Source organism: Hyla sarda, chromosome 11, assembly GCF_029499605.1.
Source record: "Hyla sarda isolate aHylSar1 chromosome 11, aHylSar1.hap1, whole genome shotgun sequence".
Lineage (NCBI taxonomy): Eukaryota > Metazoa > Chordata > Amphibia > Anura > Hylidae > Hyla > Hyla sarda.
This window is the reverse complement of record NC_079199.1, coordinates 25,487,219-25,509,668: the sequence shown is the minus strand read 5'-3', so window position 1 is coordinate 25,509,668 and position 22,450 is coordinate 25,487,219. Positions and strand designations below refer to the sequence as shown.

General features: G+C 42.9%; 1 protein-coding gene and 1 long non-coding RNA gene across 2 annotated transcripts in view; one reads left to right on the top strand and one right to left on the bottom strand.

Moving 5' to 3' along the window:
• Positions 1 to 8,815: 8,815 nt before the first annotated feature.
• LOC130295973 (uncharacterized) lies at positions 8,816 to 15,013 on the bottom strand. Its single transcript, XR_008849079.1, has 3 exons — positions 14,908 to 15,013; positions 9,268 to 9,307; positions 8,816 to 9,121 (listed from the first exon to the last, which is right to left on the bottom strand). It is a non-coding gene; the product is annotated as an uncharacterized LOC130295973 (long non-coding RNA).
• A 125-nt stretch (positions 15,014 to 15,138) lies between these two features.
• The window catches only part of G2E3 (G2/M-phase specific E3 ubiquitin protein ligase), a 37,262-nt gene continuing 29,950 nt past the window's right edge, over positions 15,139 to 22,450 (top strand). The window contains exons 1-5 of the mRNA XM_056547348.1: positions 15,139 to 15,344; positions 18,233 to 18,288; positions 20,439 to 20,536; positions 20,788 to 20,889; positions 21,402 to 21,526. Of these exons, the coding sequence (XP_056403323.1) occupies positions 18,252 to 18,288; positions 20,439 to 20,536; positions 20,788 to 20,889; positions 21,402 to 21,526 (362 nt within the window). The 5' untranslated portion in view covers positions 15,139 to 15,344; positions 18,233 to 18,251. The remainder of the gene's footprint in view (positions 15,345 to 18,232; positions 18,289 to 20,438; positions 20,537 to 20,787; positions 20,890 to 21,401; positions 21,527 to 22,450) is intronic.

The following is a 22,450-nucleotide window of genomic DNA, read 5'->3' as shown; positions in this document are numbered from 1 at the left end:
AGTGTCAGCCACTGCTTCGTATGGTGGTCAGCATGCTCCATTTAGTAGAAGAGCCGTGGCTCCGTACAGGAGATCGTGGGGGGAAGGGTCCCAGTGGTCTGACCCCCACGATTTGACACTTATCCCTTATCCTTAGTACTCCTTTAAAATTTGTTAACAGTGTACTTGATTCTGCTGTCTTTATCCGTGGTAACCACTTCTTTAGCCAAGACTTCTCTCATGCCGCTCCTTATATTTGTATTACCTTCCCTCACTTTCTCCTTACTCACACACTAGTGTTTTTTCCAACCAGGGCGCCTCCAGCTGTGCAAAACTACAACTCCCAGCATGCCCGGACAGCCATTGGCTGTCCGGGCATGCTGGGAGTTGTAGTTTTGCACAGCTGGAGGCACCCCGGCTGGAAAACACTGCCATACACCCATACAATTCTGTCCACAGGGAACCCAACTAGGTGAACGGACCATACAACTGCACTTATGTATATTTATTAATATTGTCTGGTTTGATGTTTGTTCCTATCGTTTTGCTCCCATTCCTTGTAGCTTGTAAAATTTCAAGCCTTTGTAGTTTGCTACGCTATTCTATGCCTCAAAAAAACATGTTAACATATTGTAGCCTTAAAAGCCCTAAAGGACACTCTTTTGGCCTCTGTCTGATGAATGGAGCCCTATGTATAAATTTGGCATAAATACATCGGGAGCACTTACCTTCGATTTTCAAATGTAAGGCATTCCATTTTGCTGTGGATTCCACAACAGAAAAAAAATCAACTACATATGAACAATATTAGGGGATCAGAAATTTGTATTTGAATGAAACTATCACCCCAAGATGTAAAACTTACTAATATAGTGTTATAGCAACTAGCTTCAGTGTGCTTTTGCTTGAAATACACCTGAAAGGAAGTTGTGTAGTCCTCTCATTGTCAGTGTGGTCTTGTCTCAGCAGCTTCCGACTCCTCCCTATCTAATTAGATGATGCATTATTCTCTGCTGTCTTGTCTCTGAGCTCTAGCCCCGCCTCCTGAACAGGGCCGTAGCTATACAGGTAGCAGTAGCACCGGGGCCCTGGTGCCTAAGGGGGCCCCAAAACACATCTGCCTCCTAAGAGACCAGTATTATATTTGGCATATGGGGCCCTTTTGCAGATTTTGCATCAGGGCCCAGAAGCTACAAGCTACATCCCTGCCCCTGAGTGATGTTGCCACCTCTGATCAGCCCATACAGCCTATATTATCTCCCTGTCATATACATATATATCTTTATTAGGGCATTACAGTATTTTTTTTTTTTAGGATATTTAAGGAAGAATGAGGTGTGTTTATACCATGCTGCTTTGTGCTGAGCAATGCCACAGGTAGAGGAACAGACAGAGACTGACTGCAGCAGGTGCTACAGATTAAGTGACTGTGGAGTAATAGTCTGTTGTATACTGAAATGTTCTGCAACAGCTCTCGGCAGTGAACTGGCAGGAGTGATGTGGGACAGCAATGCATTCTGTGAGTTGTAGTACTTAAAGGGGAATTCCAGCCAAAGACATCTTATCTGATCTCCGTGCAGCGCCCGCATTCTATGGCGGGCTGTTGCTCCAGTCTTGGAAAGCTCTGTGTTTCCTGGACTGGAGACGTGACGTAATGCCACGCCCCCGCGTTCCGTCCTGCCATGCCCCCTCCATTCATGTCTATGGGGGGGGGGGGGTGACATGAATGTCCCCCACATAGACATGAATGTAGGGGGGGCTTGGCTTGACGTCACGTCTCCAGTTCCGGAAACACAGAGGTTTCCAAGACTGGAGCGGCAGCCCAGCATAGAATGCCGGGTGCTGCATGGAGATCGTGGGGGGTCCCAGCAGCGGGCCCCCCGCGATCCGACATCTTATCCCCTATCCTTTGGATAGGGCATAAGATGTCTTTGGCCGGAATACCCCTTTAACCAGGTAGTAGTTATGAGACATGGTAGTGGAGAGGATTACATATCTACAAAACAAATGGATTTTTGGCGATTTTAGAACTGGGGTAGTAGACAGGAAAGCAATGCTATTTGCTTCTGCAGATTTTTTTTAACCTGATGTCAGAACACCCCTTTAAGGTGGCCATATACTTTTAACAGCCTTTGGCCAATCATATGTTAAGTCAGTCAAAATGTATTTCTCTCAACCATCCTGATTATGAAGAGGGTATAAAATGTAACATTTTCAGAATGCAATAATTATTTGCAAATGTTTCCAGTTTCATGATGTTCTCTCTTCCATTTTTTAGTTTAATGTACCTGCTAACTTTAAAAATATGTTAATGATTCTGCATGGTGAATGTCATAAACGTACAAAAATACTAAAAATCTGAATTGCTGATTTTTGGGCAAATCATATAACAAAAAAAAAAATATATATATGTATATAATAATAAGTGATCAAAAAGTCCCATCAAAATAAAAATGGCACTGCTAAAAACTACAAATCACAGTCACGTATATATGGGGGGAAAAATCAGGGTCAGAATAAGGCTCACAGCACTTCCTCAGTGCTCCAACGTACGTTGGAGTGGTACTATCCCGGTCTCTGCCAGTGTATCGTACCTTGTTGATTCATTGCTATTAGGTCTGTATCCCCTGTGCCTGCGGACGCAGGCTGCTGCTATATCCACATTGCACTTTTATTACATATTAATATCCTTGGATTTTATATACCTGTTATGTGCAATACTTCTGGATGTGCAACAGCTATTTACATGTACTAGTGATGCCTTGTTGTTATCTTTATTACACTGTTCATATACACATTTTGGGCAAAAAGTGCGCTGAGAGCCTCCATTTTTTGACCTAGAGTGCTGTTGCAACTTTCTTGTTTGTACTGTTCATATACAGTTTTATCATATCTAAATTGGGATACATTCCATTATAACAAACTTATGTACTTTTGTTATTACTTGTGCAGAGCCGGTGATATCACCGTTTTGTTGCTGTATTTCTCTTTTCTCGCATATATGTGTTTTTATGAATGCACTTGCTTGTTTTCTACGGAAATAATAAATTGGTGCCGGTTTGGCGCATATTCTTTCTTAAAATGACTCTGTTGTGCTCTTTTGGTGGTTTGACTATATTACAGGTGATAGATACTAGATTTATGGGGATAGAACGTTGATCCAGGGATTTATTCTGATCGCCATATTGGGGTCGGGAAGGAATTTTTCATGGGGCAATTGGCATCAGCTTCATGGGGTTTTTTGATTTCCTCTGCATCAACATAGTAAGGTTCTAGGTTGAACTCGATGGACTCTTGCCTTTTTTCAACCTCGCAAACTATGTTACTATGTTATGTAAAGTTAAGACAGGAGTGAGCACAGAGAAGTACTAGTCTCGCCCTCAATTCCTGAACTTTGTCTCAGCCTGTGCTTCATCTGGGACAAAGATGATGATACAGCCAGACAGGAATATGTTCTGGATGGTATGAGGACCCCTAGTGGTCTTTTTATAGACCATGATTTCTATATAAAAAAAATTTAAAAAAAGAGATAAAAAATGTTATTATGTATATTAGAAAGGTTAATGTTTTGCCAAGATATACAACATATAAAAAGTTTTTGACTCTGACAGTACCAGCCATCATATTGCAGTAAGCGAACTACAATACGTCCAGCTTTGTGGTGCAGCATTTATTTTTTTTCCTAAAAATGAAATTTAGGTGACATTTCAGAATATGTATTATCGGCAAAACTTTTTCTTCACCTGGAACACCACCAAGATTGTGCACGAGCAGATCGTGATAATGTTGCCTGTACATTCTTATCAGCCGGAGCAAAAAAAAAAGTTGAATCAGCAGACTAAACAGTGGGATGTTATTTCTGTACGCTGGTTTTTGCAGGTTACAAAATTATTTTGTTTGTTTCATTTGCTATTTTCACTTAGCGGGAGACAAACGCAATATTAGAAGGAAGCCATCTGTTTTGTAAGAAGTGAGGATGGTTGCAGCTCCAACAGACATGCCCCATCTCACCAGCGCCAATTACCACATGTACATATTTTTGCCCTTGGCCCCGAATGTGAAGCTAATTAGGAAATAATTAATTCCAGGTTCTATGGGATGATTGCGATAGGACAATGTCGGACGGAATGCGCCGCCGCGCATTAATGAACGCCTCATGCTGTTTTCCGAACGCGTCGAGTCAGCAAAAAAAACTAAAAACTTCAAGCTGATACTGGTATTACTTGATTTACCAAACTCAGCGTGAGTGAAATAGTCTCAGGAGGAGGTGTATTAGTCTAAAGAGAAACAATACCCTAAAAATAAGGGGAGCTAGTGGTGTTAAAATGTTAAATTACCTAACAGGAACGTATAGCGTGTTTTTTTCTTTTTCGTTAGAGCTGCGACAATTCACATAGCTGCGAGCTTTCGTTCGAGAGGAAGACTTTTAATCAACTGATGCTCAGATGAGTAACATGAACTCTCTTTATTCTGCTTCCTCATACAACATCTTGGTTTCCGAAATCTTCCTGCAGAATGTAGGATATTTCGGTCAGGTTAGGGTCACTTCTCTTCTAATTCAAATCTACTTTATTTGTGGGGGGAGGGGGGATTTTGGAATTGTTCCAAATTGCTTCCACTGTAGCGTTGCCCTTCGTGCCTGTTCGGAGTGCGTTCTCTATACAGAAATACTCCATCTGCTGGGTTGTAAGGCTTTGTTCACATGGTGTAATGTCCACACGGAAAATCCTGTGCGGACCTTCCACCAAAAGGGGAGTGCCAGCAGAATATGCCTGGGCTAGGACATCTCTGAAATGTGCCGTCTCATAGACGGTAATGCATTTTCTTGAGTAATCCGCAGTGGAATAGACTTTTCTATTCTTTCTGCGAATGCCAGAATCGGTATTTCCATGGCAGAAACGTCTGGTGCGGAAATTCTGCCGAGTGGACAGTGCAGTGAACTCAATGGGGCTCAAGTGAAATTCTTCTGCGTAATTTCGCACAGAAATTCTGCCGTGTGAACATGGCCTTATACTTATACTCAAAGCCTTTAAATACTCTTCTTTATGCCCATTTTTTAACTTAAAGGGGTACTCCGCCCCCAGACATTTTATCCCCTATCCAAAGGATAGGGAATAAGATGTCTAAACGCGAGGGTCCCGCCGCTGGGACCCCCCGTGATATCTCCTGAGGCACCGCAGTCATCCGGTTCGCAGACCGAAGTTCGCTCCGTGCTTGATGACTAGCGATGAAGTGCTGACGTCACGGCCACGCCCCCTTCATAGACTTGCATTAAGGGGTGTGTGGCCATGATGTCACGAGCCTCCGATGCCGCAGCCAGCATTCTAAACGAACCTTTGGATAGGGGACAAGATGTCCAGGGGCGGAGTACCCCTTTAAGTTTTAAACCAGTGCTTCCCAATCAGGGCGCCTCCAGCTGTTGCAAAACTGTAACTCCCAGCATGCATGGATGTTGAAGTTTTGCAACAGCTGGAGACACAATGTTTGGAAAACACTGGTGTAAAATGTCATGTTTGTTCCTCTTTGTTAAAACTCTATAAAAAAAAAAAAGAACAATTAAAAGAAAGCAAATGCAAATGAATGAACAGTATTAAACCAAACATATTTTATATTTAAATCCCTGTCCATGTCTCTTCAGAAGGATTCAGGCAGATTCCGCTCATAAATTCTGTTGCAGCAGAGTCCCATTGTTTTCAATGGGATTCTGCTGCACTGGGCACACAGCTGAATTTCCGCGGCAGACGTTTCCACTGCTGAAATTTCGGTTCTGGTCTGTGGAGACAGCACATTTCCGCAAGGTGCTAGAGCCGGCAAGTTTTTCAGGCAGACATTTTGTATATGTGTGACCACTGCCTAACAGGGATGGGGGTTTTAAGTCAACTTGACCCTGAAGAACTGCAGATGTCCATTAAAGGGGACCTGTCAATCACGTTCATGTTGCCTGAACCAAAAATCATCAGGGCGGTCCCTAATGGCTTCCTTCCTCACCAGCCAGGCTTAAATAATAGATCTCTTCCTATAAAGAATATTTCTATGCTGAAGTCACATATGGTTGCCTACAGGACCACAACTTTGCATATAAAGCAGCCATTTTTTTATTTGCAAAGTCATGTGGTTATGAGAACCTGACTCTACCCTGACATCATATGTTGGGGGAAGATACTTTTGTTTTCAGGATAGCTGTCTGACAGCTGGAGGGGCAGGCTGTGCTTAACTAGCCTGCCCCCTGACTGGTGAGCCGGGGGTGAGGGTTCCCCTTACCTTATAGTGACCCTTTTGGAATGTTCTCTGATGACATCACGAGCACAGTGCTCTCTGCCGATGTTATAATAATAATAATAAGTCTTTATTTATTTATTGTTGTCCTTAGTGGGATTTGAACCCAAGGCCCCAGCACTGCAAGGCAGCAATGCTAACCACTAAGCCACCATGCTGCCCTAAGCATACATCTGCTATGCACGGTTGCTAAAATGGACAGAGATGTCAGCAGAGAGCACTGTGCCCGTGATGTCATCAGTGTTCCAAAAAGAAAGGAATAAGTACTGGAAGGATTAAGATTTTTTAATAGAAGTAATTTACAAATTTGTTTAACTTTCTGGCACCAGTTGATTTAAAAGAAAAAAGGTTTTCACCAGAGTACCCCTTTAAAGGTGCGTAACCAGCTTTACCCTACACCCCAAATAGTTCACTGTGGAAATGAACTGCCCATTTCCGCCCTTAGTACAACCATCTAACAATCCAGGAGACTGCCCTTACCTTAATGATAATGACATCTCAGTTTATTGTGGTGACTTAACATAATGGCCATTCATCTGCATGAACAGAACACTCCCTCCATTCTCGGGCACCGTACCCATAAACAAGCCACTTATTTTGTACCCATGAGATTGATTTACAATAACCCAATGGCACATAAAGAAAACTATGAACTAAAACGATTTGAATATATCTGTAATTGTTAGACCATGTATTGACAACAAATTGTATATACAATTGGGGGGGGGGAATATTCAAAGAATGTTTTTTGCTTTAGCTGCGCCATATTTGCTTAAAATGTGGTGCACACTATTAGCGCCACCTATTCAGATATTTAGCACCCGATATATATATAGAGCCCCGTTACCCAATTTTTTTCAAAAGGGACATGGTTAGGGCCTGGTTAGGCACAAAATAAAGAGTCCTAATATCAATAGTCTTTGAATACAGTGGTCCCTCAACATACGATGGTAATCCGTTCCAAATGGACCATCGTTTGTTAAACGTCGCCCTCCATCGCTGTCGCCGCGCCCCCAGGGTGTCCCCGACGCCCTGGCATCCTTGCTCTCTGTTGCCGCCATCACGTTGTTACGCACGCCGCTCCTATTGGATGACGGGACGCCGTGTGCAGCAACATGATGACGACGATGGAGAGCGCCGACGATGCAGAGGATCCCGAAGAGGATGCGCCGGAGCCCCGAGAACAGGTAAGTGATTGTCAGCGGACCACACGGGGCACCGTAAACGGCTATCCGGTGGCAGCTGAAGCAGTCTGCGCTGCCGGATAGCCATTTATGCGATGGCCCCGACATACAAAAGCATCATGTGTTGATGCTGCCTTCAACATGCGATGGACTCTGAGAGGCCATCGTATGTTGAAATGATCGTATGCCGGGGCCATCGTAGGTCGGGGGGTCACTGTATTCCCCCCAATGTGTGTGCTGTGCAGCCAAGCCCTTGCCCATCACCAGTGGCTCCATGTCATCTTAGCCCCAGAAATGCATACTTGGGTGGCTTGTTTTTCCATTCTAATACCCAAGAACAATTGTCCACCCATAGTGGGCAACTAACAGGCAGAATATGGTTTTGAAATTCTGCAGTGTGAACCCAGCATTAGGCCCAGAAAGGGTGGGGAATGCCATATCCTTAACATTTTGCTCCATTCCTAGTTTGTCCTGGTTTGCTGCGTTTCTACTTGACAGTTTTTGAACCAAAGTCAGAAGTGGACTTAGCAGGAAGTATATGTCCCTCCTTTATAATTCCCATTCCTCATGGTCACTTTTTGGCTTTGGCTCAAAAACTGCAATGGCCCAAGGCTGGGTTTCCAATTTATTTTTGCAGTTTTTCTGGAATATTTCAACTGCAGTTTTTGAGCCAAAGACAGAAGTGGATTCAAAAGGAATGGGGATTTATACTTCTTCATGCTGCATCCACTTCTGGTTTGGTTCAAAAACTGCAGTGGTTGAAATCTGCAGTAGTTGAAATCTAGCCTAAGGGTACGTTCGCACGTCCGGATCCACAGTGTATTTTACACTGCGGATCCGCCGACGATGGACCCCTACATCATGCCTCCATCTGTGTCTGCTCATAGTGGCAATCCACCGCTACGAGCAGACATGCGCAGCATTTTTGCACACATCGTGGCTGCTCTCGGCCTAGCTCAGGGTGCAGGGGGAGCGGCCGAGATGTGTGAGAGTACACTGTGCATGAGCGCGGCAACTCGAACATCGCAGCGTGTCTGCTCGTAGCGGAAGATTGCCACTATGAGTAGGCCCAATGTAGAGGTCCATCGTGGGGGGATCTGCAGCTTAAAATACGATGCGGATCTGCCCGTGGAAAAATACCCTTACTGTGATCTCTCTGATCTGTTGCAGCATTTCACAATAAATCCTAGCTCACTATAGGGAGCCCGTGCTTGTCCTCAGTGTACAGAGCCCACGCCTGGAGGTTTGGGCATCATACATACTTTGTTTTGCAAATAATAATAAGTGCAAATAATAATAAGTGCAAATAATTTTGTGTGATTCATTGATAGTTTTTGTATACAATTTATTGTTCCAACAATGGTCATCTGAGATTTTACATGGCCTCAAAGGAACGTAACACAATTGAATGAATGCTGTCATGATGGCTTGGAGGCCCTTTAGGGTATGTTCACATTAAATAATGTGAACAGTATCTCCGCTCGCAGAATTCCGTGAGAGGAGATTACATCTTGCAGCCGCCGAAATACTTCATTGGTAGGACTGCGTGGCCCTGTGGTGTCACCATTGCTGGCAATGCAGTACTCGCAGACATCCTCACAAAGAATGAACAGGTTCATTCGCTTGCACAGATCAATTTCAACGGTGGGGAATTCCACAGTGTGAACGGGTCTGCGGAAGATCTATTGACACAAATTTCCTTTAAGATCACGTAAGATAGTTGGCGGAGAAAATTTATATATATATATATATATATATATATATATATATATATATATATTTTTTTTTTTTTGTAATCCACAATAAAAACACATAAAACTGCACATACCTTGAAGGATTAGAGCTCTGCAGAGAGTGGCCCCTGGTTTCTGAAAAACAAAATGAAGTTCCATATTTGTGAATGGGGCTGCAGAATGTGATTTGTATGAAGACAATTTAAATGCATAAAACATATTTCTTTAGTGAGGGTACCCTGGAGGATTTGGTGCAGCATTTTACAAATGTATAGGGATTTGAAGTTTTGCAACAGCTGGGGGCACCCTGCATGGGAAACAACCGTATAGGTGCTACAACTTTCAGATGGTGGGTGAGGTCTACAGCAGCCACTCTGTAGAGAGGGCAAAATAAACTGTACACATATATATATATATATATATATATATATATACATATATACATTTATACATATATATATATATATAGTGTTGGGCGCGAATATTCGCATTTTGAATTTTTATTGCGAATATCGCAAATTCCCAAATATTGCAAATATATACGCTATATATTCGAAATTGTGAATATTCGTTTTTCCCGCATATGCACATATTCGCATATTCCTTCTTTTCACTTGTGGGCCAATTAGAATGATGCAAATACACTTGTCAGAGGTTATCAACAACATCCCTAGCAACCAATAGTAAAGTTGCCCACCCCCTCACTGTTTCCTTCCTCGAATACGTGAATATGCGCACATGCGAATATAACGAATACACAAAATTTGCGAATGTAGGACGAATATTTGTCTATAAATTCGTGAAATATCGCAAATTCGAATATGGCCAATGACGCTCATCACTATATATATATATATATATATATATATATATATATATATATATATATGCATATATATATATATATATACACACACACACACACACACACACACACAACAGGGGAGATTTATCATATAAATATATATTGAAGAGGGGTTGCGCCACTCTTGTTCTCAGGTTGTGTGCGGTATTGCAGCTAAGTTTCATTGAAAGGAATGAGTTTGTGTTTAGGAGAAAATTTTGTATACAGCATCCGGAACAGCGATGGGCACTAAATGCGCACTTATTTTTTCAAATAATATATGTGGGAATTTGAAAAGATTTTTATTTATCTCTAGTCTAGTCCCTCTTCTAGTCCTGATGCTCCGGCTGTAATCCTGCCCCCTCAGCATGATTGACAGCCCTCATCACCGCTCTGCTGCCTAAGTAGACAGAGCAGCGTGAAATCACTCACTCCAATGTCCGTCATTTAACTGGTTAAACATTTAATGGCGGTAATCCCTGGTGTCTAGGGGACCCATCGGCACCTCCGCAATGTAATTGTGAGGTGCCGATGTGTTGTTGTTGAAGCCTGGGGTCTCAACTGTGCTCCCACAGCTCGGTGTTTGCTGATGCTGCCTAAGGCATCCCATAGCAATCGAGTTCTGAAAACATGGATCAATGTAATGCAATAGAATTACATTGATCAATGTCAGAACATAGGGGGCAGAACTCCTATATGTGTTTTTTTTTTTTTTTTTTTTTTTTTTTACATAAAACAAAACAAAAATTATCCAAGTTTGGGATTATTGGAATCGTACTGACCCATAGAATAAAGTCAGTTTTATTGTAAGGTGAACTCCGATAAAATTATTGCCCCACAAAATTGCGCAATTCCATATTTTGTTTATCAATTTTGTCATGCAAAATAGTTTTTCTGGCTTCATAATACATTATATGATAAAATAAAGTGTGCCAATGAAAAGCACAACTTGTGTTGCAAAAAATAAGCCCTAATACAACTTTGTCAGTAGAAAAATAAAATAAGTTATGGGTCTTAGAAGGTGATGAGGAAAAAAAAACATAAGATAGAAATCAAAATTCGCTGGGTCATGAAGGGGTTAAAAAAAATGCTAACTTTTTTTTAACAAATGGCTTAAAAGGGTACTCCATTGGAAAAGAAATTTTAAAAATCAACTGGTGCTAAAAAGTTAAACAGATTTGTAAATTACTTCTAATTAAAAATCTTAAAGGACTAGTATCATGAAAAAAAACGTATTCCCTAGAGGATAAGTTTTAGATCACTGGGGATCTGAGCGCTGGGGCCCCCGTGATCTCCTGTTCAGAACCCCTTCACAGTGTGGTGCCACACCCCCTCTATATAGCTCTATGGGAGAGCTGAAGATTGCTGAACGGCTCTCCCGTAGAGCTATATGGAGGGAGCGTGGCGGCCCCGCTTCGGGCGGGAGTCGTGACGCCCCACTGTAAAGGAAAGCCAGGGCTCTAAACAGGAGATCGTGGGGGCCTCAGCGCTCGGACCCCCCCCCCCCCCACGATCTAAAACTTATCACCTATCCTTCATATAGGGGATAAGTTTTTTGCATGATACTGGTTCTTTAATCCTTCCAGTACTTATCAGCTGCTGTATGCTCCACAGGAAGTTGTGTGGTTCTTTTCTGTCTGACCACAGTGCTCTGTGCTGACACCTCTGTTTGTGGAAGGAACTGTCCAGAGCAGGAGACAGTTCCTGATACGGACAGAGGTTTCTGTAGTATACAGCAGCTGATAAGTACTAAAATTACCTTATGGTGGATAACCCCTTTAAGGACCAAGCCAATTTTCGTTTTTCCCCCTCCCCTTCTAAAAATCATAACGCTTTAAAATTTGAGGGCTTTGTTTTTTGTGTCACCAATTGAACTTTGTAATGACATCACTTATTTTATAACAAAATCTGCGGCGAAACAAAAAAAAAACTATTATTTGTGGGGTAAAATAAAAAAAAATAAAAGTGGGCTTCTGTTTCCATGCAGTGCACTTTTCGGTAAAAATTACACCTTATCTTTATTCTGTAGGTCCATACAGCTACAAGGATACCCAATTTAATGTAGGTTTTATTTTATTTTACTACATGCACCAAAATTTGGATGCTTAAAAATTGTCCTCTTCTGAACCCTATAACTTTTTTATTTTTCTGTATACAGGACTATATGAGGGCCTTGATCTGTAGTTTTTATCGCTACCATTTTTATTTTGATGGGACATTTTGATCGTTTTTTATTAATATTTTTATGGTATATGAAGTGACCAAAAATGCACAATTATGGACTTTGGTATTTTTTTATGAGTACACCATCAACCGTGCAATTTAAGTAACATTATATTTTAATAGTTAAGACATTTACGCATGCAGCAATACCACATATGTTTACGTTTGATTACATTATTTTATTAAAAAAATGGTAAAGGGGGAGGATTCAAACTTTTCTTAGGTAAGGGGTTAAATTACTTTTATTAACTTTTTTTTACACTTTATCCTTTTTTTTTTTTTTTTTACCATAGGGGGCTATACCATGCAATCTTTTCATTGCATCCACTGTTCAATGCTGAGCTTTGGCTCAGCATTGATCAGTGTTATCGGTGCTCTGCTGCTCTAGCCTGCCATGGCTGGCTGGGAGCAGCAGAGGCCCGATCGGACGGTGAGGAGGCAGGTAAGGGCCCTCCCACCATCCATTCAGCTGATCGGAATTTTGCTGCAGATGTCCCGAGCTGAGCTACCGGCACCGTTAACTCCTGCATTTAGACACCGCAATCAACTTTGATCATGGCGTCTAAAAGGTTCATGTCGGGCCTCGGCCCGATCGGCGATGCCCGACATTAACCGTGAGTCGTTGCTGCTGATAGCAACCGGGACCCGCATCGGGTATGAAGTGCGATCAGCTTGTAAGCACGCTTAAGTACCAGGACACAAGAGCATACCTGTACGTCCTTAAAGGAGTACTCTGGGATGTTAAAATTGTGTCCCATACTGCCGGCAGTAAAAAAAATAAAGGCATACATACCTGCCACCGCTCCCCCAATGCCTCCGGTAACCCGTTTTGGCCTCCTCTTCCTGAATGTTGGTGAGTCATACTGCACTCAGCCAATCACCGGCTGCAGTGAAATCCCGCCTCGGCCAGCGATAGGCTGAGCAGCAGTGGGATGTTTACGGTCCCGAAAAACTCGTGTCGGTGGCGCTTAGACTATCGCTGGCCTAGGCAGGACTTATGACTTACCAACCACCATCAACCAGGAAGAGGAGGCCGAAATGGGTTACCAGAGGAGCGGCAGCAGGTATGCATCCCTTTATTTTTTTCTGCCAGCAGTATGGGACACAATTGTAACATCCCGGAGGTTGTGTCAATAAAATTTCCACCGATCCTAACCAGTCCAAGGGAAAACAAATTATCTTTAGAAATTAACCCCTTGCCGCAAGTGGACATTCATTAACGTCCATCCGCGGCTCTTGAGGTATGGCGCGCGCTCAGCAGGTGAGCGCGCATCAAACCCGGTGGATCTCGGTTCCTATAGGCAAAAAGGACTCACAGCTAATGCCGGACATCGCCGATCGGGCTGATGTCCGGCATTAACCCTTTAGACGCGACGATCAAACTTGATCGTCGCGTCTAAAACTAAAGTAAACATTGCCGGTTAGCTCAGTGGTGCTGTTCGGGACCGACGTGGAGAAATCGTGGTGTCCTGAACAGCTTGCAGGACAAGAGGAGGGTCCCTACCTGCCTCCTCGCTGTCCGATGGCCAAATGACTGCTCCGTGCCCGAGATCCAGGCAGGAGCAGTCAAGCGGCATAACACTGATCAATGCCATGCTATTGCATGGCAGTGGTCAGTGTACGAAATCAGTGTGTGCAATGTTATAAAAAGTGAAAATAAAGTGCTAATAAATGTGATTTAACCCCTTCTCTAATAAAAGTTGAATTATCCCCTTTTCCCATAAAAAAAACTGAGTAAATAAAAATAAACATATGTGGTATCGCCGCGTGCGTAAGTATCCAAACTATAAAAATGTATCACTAATTAAATCAATTGCATACACGTAAAAAAAATTCCAAGGTCCAAAATTGCGTATTTTTGGTCACTTTTTATACCATAAAAAAATTTATAAAAAATTATCAAAAAGTCCTATCAAAACAAAAATGGTACCGATAAAAACTTCAGATCACAGCGTGAAAAATTAGTCCTCATACCGCCCCTTATAAAGAAAAACCTATATAATTTTTATATCCTTGCGACCGTACGGACCTATAGATTAAATATAAGGTGCAATTTTTTACTGTAGAAACGCAAGCCAGTAAAAAAAAAATCCAATTTTACCCCACAAATAATTTTTTTCTGGTTTCTCCGTAGATTTTGTAGTGAAATTATTAATGACATTACAAAGTAAAATTGTTGGTGCAAAGAACAAGCCCTCATATGGATTTTTTGGTGGAAAATTTAAAGCGTTATGATTTTTAGAAGGTGAGGAGGAAAAAACAAAAGTGCAAAAATGAAAAATCGTCAAAGAGGGAAGGGGTTAATGAGTCTAGCAGTGTTGTTCCCTGATTTATAGTCGCTTTTCAGATATTTCCGTGTTGCATCGCCATCTAGTGTCAGCACAACGCCATGACCGCGTAGAATAATGAAGAAACTATATAAAGCAGCGTTTCCCAAACAGCGTGCCTCCAGCTGTTGCAAAACTACAACTCCCAGCATGCCCGGACAGCCTTTGGCTGTCCGGGCATGCTGGGAGTTGTAGTTTTGCAACAGCTGGAGGCACGCTGGTTGGGAAACGCTGCTATCAAGAATGGCCTCGCGGACACCTACGTGTCACACACAGCACACGCAATACAGCGGACCTCCACATTAAACCGACAAGTGGCTTTTCGGCAATATATCGCATACATTTTGACCGCTCAGTGTGGCCCCGTGTGAATTCATCCCAGATATACGGAAATTAACCGTTTCTCACTACAACACAACGCCTAGCACAGTTTCTCTCCACCACGCCTCCCCCCCCCCCCAGCCAACACAGAATGAGACGTTCCAGTGAGACCGAGGCGTGACACGCAAGCTCCGCCCCACAGAGCGTGACTTCCGGAATGGAGCCGGATGTTAGGGTTTGAATTTTCGAGGCAGTTTGAATACAGAAAGAGAAAGGAGACGGCGGAGGGATCGGGTGCTGGACTGAGGGGGAAACGCCGCTCGGAGTATGTGGTCGCTGATAGACGCTTAGTGTGGGCTGCGGTTTCTTCTCGTTGGTTGGTATTGTTTACATGGTGCGGATTGTGCAGGCGGTTGCAGCATTAGGACACGGATCTTATCAAGTTTTCCAGTTTAGGGTAAGTTGTTATTTTAACCACAGACGTATAGAGTAAAACAAGATCTGATTGTTGCATATCTTTTTATTACGTTTATCATTTATTCTGTTTTTGCTTTGTTGTTGTTTTTGTTTTTGTGAAAGGTCACGTTCACATTGCATTAGGACTACTAAAAGGAATGGCCATAGAGAATATTGGAAATATTTCAATTAGAGACTATTCTGACACCTCTATTATATTTTAATCATACTCTCCAAACTCAGTGATGTTGTTTAAAATTCAGATTAAAGGGGTACTCCGGTGCTTAGACATCTTATCCCCTATTAAAAAGGATAGGGGATAAGATGCCTGATCGCGGGGGTCCCGCCGCTGTGGATGCCCGGGATCATGCATGCGGCACCCCGTTTGTAATCAGTCCCCGGAGCGTGTTCGCTTCGGGTCTGATTACGGACGACCACAAGGGCGGTGGCGTGTGACGTAACGCTCCGGCCCTCAATGCTCATAGGCTTTATGGGAGGGCGCGTGACAGCTATCACGCCCCCTCCCGTAGGCTTGCATGGAGGGGCGGAGCGTGATGTCACACGCCGCCGCCCTTGTGGTCGTCCGTAATCAGACCCGGAGCGAACATGCTTCGGGGGCTGATTATAAACGGGGTGCCGCGTGCGTGATCCCAGGGGGCGTCCCCAGCTGCGGCACTCCCGCGATCAGGCATCTTATCTCCTATCCTTTGGATAGGGTTAAAGATGTCTAAGCACCGGAGAACCCCTTTAAATGGAATTATCACAGTTTTCTGCAGAACGTAGCTGGAGGCAGGTTGCGGGAACCCCTGGTGGGGGTGATCCCAAAATTCCGACTTGCGGGATCGGCGCTTCACTGGGATGTTGAAGAAGTTTTCGCAGGAAGTTTACTGTGAATAACTTTTTTTTATTTACCAGAGTATAAATTGTACAGAGGCAAATTGGTTTACACAGCTGAGTTGGCAGGACAACGCGTTTCGAGGGGGGATTCCTGTCTTCGTCACGTCGTCAGTTTTCTGCACAATGAAATAATGGAATGCCCAGAGACTATGATGGGAAGCAAACTCTGGTTTCACACTGCAGAATTTCTGTGCGGAGATCGAGCCGGCGGCGCTAGGACCGAGCAGACTGCATTGCTGCTCCCATAGACGGCAATGCATTTCTGGTTGGATCTTTTGGGAGATCTGCTCAGAAATGCATTGTCATCTATGGGGACGGCAATGTAGTCCACGCTGTCCTAGTGCCGCCGGCTCGATCTCCGGCAGAAATTCTGCCCGGAGATTCCGCAGTGTGAACCTAGCCTAAGGGTCTATTCACAGGGCAGAATTTTCCGCTTGTGGAATTCCGTCTCAAATTAGAGCCCATAGACTTCTATGGGATTCCGCACTCCCATTCACACTTCTGAATTTCTGCTTGCGGAATTCCGCTAGCGGAATTCCGCAAGCAGAAATCCAGAAGTGTGAATGGGAGTGCGGAATCCCATAGAACTCTATGGCCTTTATTTTGAGGCGGAATTCCACAAGCGGAAAATTCTGCCCTGTGAATAGACCCTTATGCCGGGAGGGGAATATTACATTGCGCTGAAGTGGCCCTTTAAATGGACACTGTCCCTTTTTGACGTTGTAGAGACGGCTCCAAAGTTTTGATCGGTTGTAGTCTGAGTGTTCAGACTGTGACCGATCGCTAGAACTAACTGGGAGAATCTTAGCGAGGCAAACTTACAATGTAAGAATATGGAATTGTTTGGTAGCTACGTATTTCTGCCAACGCATTTCATGATTCCTTTCCTATTAAGTTGCATTACTGAAATAAAATGGACTTTTGCACGATATGAAATATTTTTTTGAGTTTCACCTCTATATCCAAAAATAAAGCGACAGGTACACGCTAAAGGGGTATTCCAGGAAAAAAATCTTATATATATAAAATTTATCACAACTGGCTCCAGATAAGTTAAACAGATTTGTAAATGACTTCTAAAAAAAATCTTAATCCTTCCAGTACTTATGAGCTGCTGTAGTTGAGTTGTTCTTTTCTGTCTAAGTGCTCTCTGATGACACGTGTCTCGGGAACTGTCCAGAGTAGGAGCAAATCCCCAAAGCAAACCTCTTCTACTCTGTGCAGTTCCTGAGACAGAGATGTCAGCAGAGAGCACTGTTGTCAGACAGAAAAGAACAACTCAACTTCAGCAGCAGATAACTATTGGAAGGATTAAGATTTTTTAAATAGAAGTAATTTACACATCTGTTTAACTTTCTGAAGCCAGTCAAAATATTTTCCTGAAATACCCCTTTAAGCCATTTTGTTGGCTCGCTTTCCCTATATTCCTGGCTCACCTTGCATCTTCCAGAATTTGTGTTTTTTATTTATTTTTGTGCATATAATGCCAAAAACTAGTGTAAAGGGATTACACCTCATCCTCTATTGCCTTAGGGAACAATTGTCCTCCATTCTCATGATTGGTGGAAGGTCCCATTGTCAGACTCTCTTACAGATTAGATACTTATTGCCTACAGTTTTATTTTGTTTAGGTAATCTTAAGGTCTGAATGTGTTTTTCTGCGTTTGCACGTAAACAAGAATATTTGTATTCACTGACAGCGAGCAGAGATGTTAACAATGGAGACATTTTATATGGACGCTACCTTGCTACATGATATTACTTAGACATTTTATTAGTGTTACTATTGCTTCTTTTTTCTCCTGTGCCCACCCTGTTAGCTATCATCTGTATTGTGTGGGGAAACCTAATGGAAAACGGTCAAGGTCCTTTGGTTGGATCACCCTGCGATCAGCTGATCAGGACTCGTCATATAGAAATTGTTCATTGTTCAGTGAATGGAACCTGAAGCCACTATATGCTCCCATTGATATTTACTGTATTTATTTACAGGAGTCTAAAAAGTGTCAAGATGAGCGACTCCGACCCTTCAGCTACAGGGAACTTGGGTAAGTACAATTCATTCAGATTACATTTCTATATTTTTATTAGAATTAATCTGTTTGCCAACAAGCTGTTGTAAAACTACAACTCCTAACATGCCCCGACAGCCAAAGGCGCTTCTCCCCACTTGTTCAAAAATGGGTGATTAAAATTACATGTCCAAAGTTTTTATAAATGATGGGTACACTTTAAATCTGGATATGAACTGCAGCGTTAATTCAAGGTTAAAATAATGGGACACTGCTTTGCAGCAGATTGCAGCACAGAATAGGCACAGACTTTGTCCCTAAATTTGCATAACATTTAGTGTATCCTTTCTGATGTAAAATACTTCTAGTGTGTGTGTGTGTATATATATGTGTGTGTATATATATATATATATATATATGTCAAAAGGGGTTGTACGGCACCACTGAGTAGCGTTCCAATGGCACTGGGTGGAGGGAAATACGTAGCGGTGATGCAGATACACAACCTTAGTAGTGAGTTAGCGGAGGTGCTATAGGGAGGACGTGATATAGTAATAGACTTCGTATCAAATAAACCAGTAAAGCAAACAAATATCCTGCACTCACCGCTCAGCATAAGACTCGAAGCTCCTTAACCGGATCAACCGGATTCCCCCCAAAGGACGAGGGGGCACTCCCTCCGTCTGGAGAAGAAAAAGTTTAGTCTCAAGGGTCATCACGCCTTCTTTTCCATGAGAACTGTGAACTTATGGAACAGTCTACCTCAGGAACTGGTCACAGCAGGAACAATTAACAGCTTTAAAACAGGATTAGATACATTCCTGGAACAAAATAACATTAATGGTTATGAAGAAATATAAAATCCCATCCCTTCCCCAATATCGCACCACACCCCTACCCCTTAATTCCCTGGTTGAACTTGATGGACGTATGTCTTTTTTCGACCGTACTAACTATGTAACCGGTGACTAGGACTGCAGAGATGTGTGGGCGCTCAGAGATGAACGCCGGCAGTTTTTGCGCAAGGTGCGCTTCTTCCGGCCTTCGAGGCACCGTGCACGAAAACTGCCGGCGTTCGCCTCTGAGCGCCCGCGTATCTCTGCAGTCCTAGTCACCGGTTGATCTGGTTAAGGAGCTTTGAGTCTTATGCTGAGCGGTGAGTGCAGGATATTTGTTTGCTTTACTGATATATAATATATATATACACAGTGGTCCCTCAAGTAACAATATTAATTGGTTCCAGGACGACCATTGTATGTTGAAACCATTGTATGTTGAGACTATAACTCTATGGAAACCTGGTAATTGGTTCTGAAGCCCCAAAATGTCATCCAAAAAATAGGAAAATGCGAGGAATAAAGAAAAATAAGTAGATAACTAATATAGATAAAACAAATACTTGCATATAAAAGTAAGAAAAAGCTGCTGGGAGTTGTAAATCACTGTCTAGGTCAGTGTTTCCCAAGCAGGGAGCCTCCAGCTTTTGCAAAACTACAACTCCCAGTATGCCCGGACAGCCGTTGGCTGTTCGGGCATGCTGGAAGTTGTAGTTTTGCAACAGCTGGAGGCACCCTGCTTGGGAAACAATGGTTTAAGTAGAGGACAGGAGCTTCTTTAGGGTCCTATAAAGTACACACAGTGTCCCAAATGGAGCCGCCCTTACTTGGTTTCCAAAAGGAGCAGCTAACCCTGGCACAGGTAAAGAGTACAGAACATGTAATACCTCCCTGTACTGTAGGGGGCGCTACCTGACAGCCAGTCAGTGCTTACACCTCAGTAATACAGATGATTTACCAGTGAATGCCCATTCTGATTGGTCTGTTCCTCCAGTTGTGACAGGTGTCACAGATCTGGACTGTCTGTACATTGTATGTTGAGTCTGGTTTCAAGTTACAATGGTCCAGAAAAGACCATTGTATGTTGAGGCCATTGTAAGTTGAGGGATCACTGTATATGGAGAATCCAGTGTGATCAGGATTCCAGATCCGTCTGGGGGCTCAGCTTCCGGAACAGACCAATTCCCAAACGAATATCGAAGAAAAGTAGAAGCAGCACTCCAAAATATGGTCAAAAACTCGTGCGGTTTATTCAGACATCTGTGCAAAGCGACGTTTCGGCTCAACAATAGAGCCTTTCTTAAGCATTATATGTTTCACCATAAAACCTCCCTTGTCTGATCTTCACAGCCTGCATGTTATGTGGACGTAAAGATGACTGCACTGAGAAATTTGGGGAGAAAAAGACCTACAAAGAACACAATTTGACTCTGCATTATTACTGCCTGGTGAGTACATGAGGGCGATATAAAGGCACATCTTTTCAGTCACTGGGACATGAGTATTTATGGGTAAATTGGTATCATAGGACCCCTTTCCCTGAAGGGTCCCGGACATTTTATGGCATATCTAAATGTTTCTCCATAGAGCATGTGAGAGCCAAGAGTAAACGGGGAGAGCCAAGTGTATAACTACATATAACTAGTGGTGTATTCTTCCAATGATGAGGATTTAATGTGACTTATTTTTTTTCTCCTAGCTTCTTTCCAGCGGCATCTGGCAAAGGGGCAATGAAGATGAGGGTATATATGGATTCCTGGTCAGTGACATTAAGAAAGAAATAAACAGAGCCAGGAAATTGGTAATCATATAATGTGTGCGTATGTCTCTAGGGAAATTATAGAGAAATGTGTGTGTGTCATTTTATTTTTCCAAATACCTGTTTTGAGGGGCTGCCTTGGCCTCGCTGGGATATGTTCTATGTACGCTCTGTGCTGCATCTTCGCAGTGTGAAACCATACCTAGCCATTACATTGTACCGCTCTGGGTCTCTTGGTACGGTTATCTAGAAGACCAGCATGAGAGCGCGCTTATTACATTTGTAGAAAACAGCCCCTCAGAACGGGTAAAAACACACTGCCATACGTAACTATTGTGCTTTTGGACTGCATGACTGTTTAACAAAAAAAATGTTAAATAAAATTGGGGATTTGCGCTTTAAGCAAAGGCGCTCACCAGTCTTGTGAAAACCTTATGCAGAGGAAAAGCGGAGCAGTTGCCCATAGCAACCATTCATGCACAGATTCTGATAAGTGTCTCCGGTAGCTTTAAATGTTTTTGCTCACCTCACTAAACATTTTCCTCACCTTCCAGAAATGCTGTGTATGTAAAGGACACGGAGCGTCCATCGGCTGTGTGTTTCCTCGTTGCAAACGCGGTTACCATTTTCCTTGTGGAACAGAGAGGCAGTGCATTTTCCAGTTCACAGACATCTTCAGGTAATTTCTTTCTTTTTCATGTAGTTTCACATATGACGGATATCCTTCAAATTTTAAGTTTTCCAAAGCATGCAATAATCTGATGGATGAGAATTTAATCCCTTAACCCCTTAAGGACGCAGGACGTAAATGTACGTCCTGGTGAGGTGGTACTTAACGCACCAGGACGTACATTTACAGCGATGCCCGTGTCATGCGCGGCTGATCCCGGCTTCTGATCGCAGCCAGGGACCCGCCAGCAATGGCCGACGCCCGCGATCTCGCGGGCGTCCGCCATTAACCCCTCAGGTGCCGGGATCAATACAGATCGCGGCAGTGCGCGATTTGAATGAATGATTGGATCGCCCGCAGCGCTGCTGCGGGGATCCGATCATTCATAATGCCGCACGGAGGTCCCCTCTCCTTCCTCCGTCCGGCTCCCGGCGTCTCCTGCTCTGGTCTGTGATCGAGCAGACCAGAGCAGAAGATGACCGAAAACACTGATCTGTTCTATGTCCTATACATAGAACAGATCAGTATTAGCAATCATGGTATTGCTATGAATAGTCCCCTATGGGGACTATTCAAGTGTAAAAAAAAAAAAAAAAAAAAAAAAAAAAAAAAAAATACCCTCCCCCAATAAAAAAGTAAACCGTCCGTTTTTTTCCTATTTTACCCCCAAAAAGCATAAACATTTTTTTTTATAGACATATTTGGTATCGCCGCGTGCGTAAATGTCCGAACTATTAAAATAAAATGTTAATGATCCCGTACGGTGAACGAAAAAAAAAAAAGTCCAAAATTCCTACTTTTTTAAAACATTTTATTAAAAAAAAAATTATAAAAAATTAAAAGTTTTTTTATATGCAAATGTGGTATAAAAAAAAGTACAGATCATGGCGCAATAAATGAGCCCCCATACCGCCGCTTATACGGAAAAATAAA